This window comes from Helianthus annuus, chromosome 15 (genome assembly GCF_002127325.2).
Source record: "Helianthus annuus cultivar XRQ/B chromosome 15, HanXRQr2.0-SUNRISE, whole genome shotgun sequence".
In the NCBI taxonomy this organism is placed as follows: Eukaryota; Viridiplantae; Streptophyta; class Magnoliopsida; order Asterales; family Asteraceae; genus Helianthus; species Helianthus annuus.
In genome coordinates, this window is record NC_035447.2 from 116,611,371 (window position 1) to 116,615,026 (window position 3,656).

General features: G+C 35.7%; 1 protein-coding gene across 1 annotated transcript; it reads right to left on the bottom strand.

Annotated features, from left to right (window-relative positions):
• Positions 1 to 1,091: 1,091 nt before the first annotated feature.
• Positions 1,092 to 1,580, bottom strand: LOC110914122. The gene has a single exon (XM_022158940.1). It carries the CDS (start codon positions 1,578 to 1,580, stop codon positions 1,092 to 1,094), a length of 489 nt encoding a protein of 162 aa, XP_022014632.1.
• Positions 1,581 to 3,656: the final 2,076 nt, after the last annotated feature.

The window sequence follows — 3,656 nt, forward strand, 5'->3', positions numbered from 1 at the left end:
TAAAAGCTTGAGATGTGAACTCTCCTGCATTATCCATCCGGATGTTTTTAATTTGATTATCGGGGAAATTGGCTCTCAATTGTATGATTTGAGCTAAAAGTCGGGCAAATGCTACATTTCGAGTAGCTAAAAGGCTCACATGTGACCACCTTGAGGATGCGTCAATTAAGACCAAGAAATAGCGGAATGGTCCACACGGAGGATGAATAGGCCCACAAATATCCCCTTGGATTCTTTCCAAAAATGATGGGGTTTCATGTATCAATTTAGTTTGTGAGGGCCGAGTTATAAGTTTGCCCAGAAAGCATGCTGCACATGATAAGTCTTGTGGTAGAAAAACTTTTAAGTCTTTAAGAGGGTGTCCAGTTGCACTTTTGATTATTCGCCTCATCATTATGCTACCAGGGTGACCTAGACGGTCTGTCCATATATTGAATGTGTCTTTATCTAACAGCTTTTGGTTACTCACCATGTATGATTCGATAGGATTGATATTAGTACAATATAATCCAGAGGATAAGGCTTCTAATTGTTCAACAATTGTATCTTTGCCATTTTGGTTGGAAGTAATTTGAAGATATTCAATATTATTTTCAGATATTGTTTTTAGGTGGTAACCGTTTTTTCGAATATCTTTAAAGCTAAGTAAATTTCTTCTGGATTTACTAGAATATAATGCATTATCAATACTTAATTTGGTACCCGAAGATAATGTTATGTGTGCACTGCCGGAGCCTTCGATAAGGTTACTAACACCAGATATAGTACCAATCGGTGTCTCTGTCGGAGACAACTCAGAGAAAAATTTCATATCTTTTAGAATAGTGTTAGTACTACCGCTATCTACCAAACATTCATCACCAATAATAGCTCTGCTGGAGCTGGTATACATATTTCTTCTTGAAATAATAAAACACATTAAATATAAGAAATTGCATGTTTGAGTATGATAAAAAAAATCATACAACTATGAATCAAACATCACTAGGTTTTAAATGAAACATAATATTAGTTTCAACAAAAATACCGCAAACAAGTGAAACAAAATCAAAACAAGGAAAAGAAAAAAAACATTAAATAACGGGTCGCGTTTACTGCTTTTGTAGATGGAGCTTGTTATTTTGTTCCGCGGCCAACAAACATGGTATTAGATCAGTGTATTTTGTAAATTTACGTTCTCTGTAATACTGCGCGAGGAGCATGTTTGATGTATGCAACGTTGAGAAAGTTTTCTCTAACATGTCTTCATCGGTGATTTGTTCACCGCATAATTTAAACTTAGAGGTGATGCGAAAAAGGGCAGAGTTGTACTCACTAACAGTTTTATGATCTCGTAGCCTTAAATGAGCCCATTCACAGTGAGTTTTAGAGAGTAAAACCAACTTCAGGTGGTCAAATCGTTCTTGAATGTTTTTCCATAACTCGAGAGGGTCCTCGACAGTAAGGTATTCCCTCTTCAGGTCTTCATCAAGATGATGACGGAGGAATGTTATAACTTTAGCTTTTTCTTGAAGGGAGGTTTTATTCCCATCAATGATCGTCTCTTCTAGACTCTTTGCTTCTAAAATGAGTTTTAGCATCAAGAGTCCACGAGAGATAGTTGTTGCCCGAGATTTCAAGTGCAACGAATTCAAGCTTTGGCAAGTTTGACATTTTATTCGAATCGTGTATAAAATGTATATTGCATGAGAACTTCAGGTTCTTGTTAGTGAGAAGTGCGGGTTATATAGCATAAAGAGTGTGCAGTATAATCGAAAAAGGGATTTAAAAATGTGTGTATAAATCTCATATTGTGTAATTTGAACCGTACAAAATTATGAATGTTTGAATATTAATAGGGTATTAATTATTGGAATTATGGTTATGCGTGTATGTATACACGAACTTTAGATTTGATTACCATATGATAATAATAATAATAACATAAAAATATGAAGTTTAGATTTGATTACATAGGATAATAATAAAAAAAATATGTCTATATACCTTACGTACTTCAAACAAAATTAAATATTAAATAATAAATAGTAATATAATATTATAATATTAAATAGCAAATATAATATTATAATAATCTTTATATGAATCTTCTAGTAGAGTGGAGGACAGTTGTTACGAAGGTACAGTAACTTGATGTGCTTTTCAAAAGCCACAAATAAGACGATATCGGAACCGTTTGATGAGGTGGTGAAGAACGAACGCGCCGTTAGTATCGACGCAATCCTCCACTAAAACCACATGACCTTGTTGTGTCGATTCGCCGTTGTCGAGATTTAGAGCGTCGTCACGCAAACTCGCCGGCCGGTTCATATTTCCGACCAGAGGTTTACGGTTATGCAGGGGTTCAGTCACGAAAAAACATGTCGCCTACCGCCGATACATCGCTTGAAAGATCCAACAGAACCAGACGTGATGCACAGGGGCCGGTCCGCCGGTGAGTATAATCGTCGGCCGGAGAAAAGTTTTCGGGTAAGAAATTTTATGTATTATGGGTTGTTTGTGACGGCAGTGACCGCCGTTGAAGAATACAACAATTTCGGATTTTATTTGTATATGATAATAACTATCAACCCTACTTGTGTTCTAAAATGCATAAAAAAATAAACCTATTTTGGGTATCCAAAAATCCAGATCGAAAAGCATGTCTTGTTTTCCAAAGGATGAGATCTATAATCAAATTTGAAAAATATTTGAAAATTGTGGGTAAAATGCCATCGTAGAAAATAGAGGGGATGAAGATCTCTTTTTAATAACCAGTGTGTAAAAATTTAATTTGTGATCCATCCTTTGGAGATGTATTTCTCTTCTGGAGAAAACAAAATAATAAGGTAATATTGAACACTGAGTAGAGATTATGAATATGTGTACCAGGATATTATGAACAAAAGAAGTTTTGAAGACCGAAAGAAATGCGGATGAATCTGATTTTGTTGAGTCTGTCTGGTTAAAGATTGCCAGGAATCCGCGTGGAGAGTCGTGCTGATAACGTGATAAGAAACAAACTGGAAATTTTTGTATTGAATCTGCAAATCTCTATATCCACATTTGATACAAGATATGTTTATATGTACATAGGGATAACTGTCAAGCAGTTATAACATATTAACTGCAAAAGCAGTTATGACATATAAACTACAAAAGCAGTTACAAGGAATATGAATATCTGAATTTATAACATGAACTTCCTTTTATTCATTTCTTCGTAATTTCCCCAATTGCAAAACACAATTTTTATCATTAGAGTATGCGTACTGGGGCGCGAAGGAGAAGGTTTTGTGCATGACGGCACCCCATAACACCTGCCACACCATTACAGGCGGCACTATGGGTGCAGGTTTGGTGGTTCCCGTTATGCTCATAGCGGCGTGAAGATGGAGGATTTTGAATTTTTGACCGTTTGCAACGGTTATAAAAAAAAAAAAATTCAATTCAATTAATTTTCCATCTCTCCTATAAATATAACCACATCTTCCATTTTTTTTTTATAAAATCCAATACAACCAACATACCTTCAAACCCTCTTTCTCTCTACTTTTTTTTTAATCTAGAATTTTTATACAATGTAACCCTTCAACCGCGGTTTTATTCCTCCCCGTTCGAGTGCGGACCCGAAGCAAAGTAGCAATCCTACCCGCCCCGTGTCTCCGGTTCCCACT

Excerpts from the sequence above, each read along its gene's own strand:
- LOC110914122 (XM_022158940.1), bottom strand. The coding sequence starts at position 1,580 with ATGCTAAAACTCATTTTAGAAGCAAAGAGTCTAGAAGAGACGATCATT.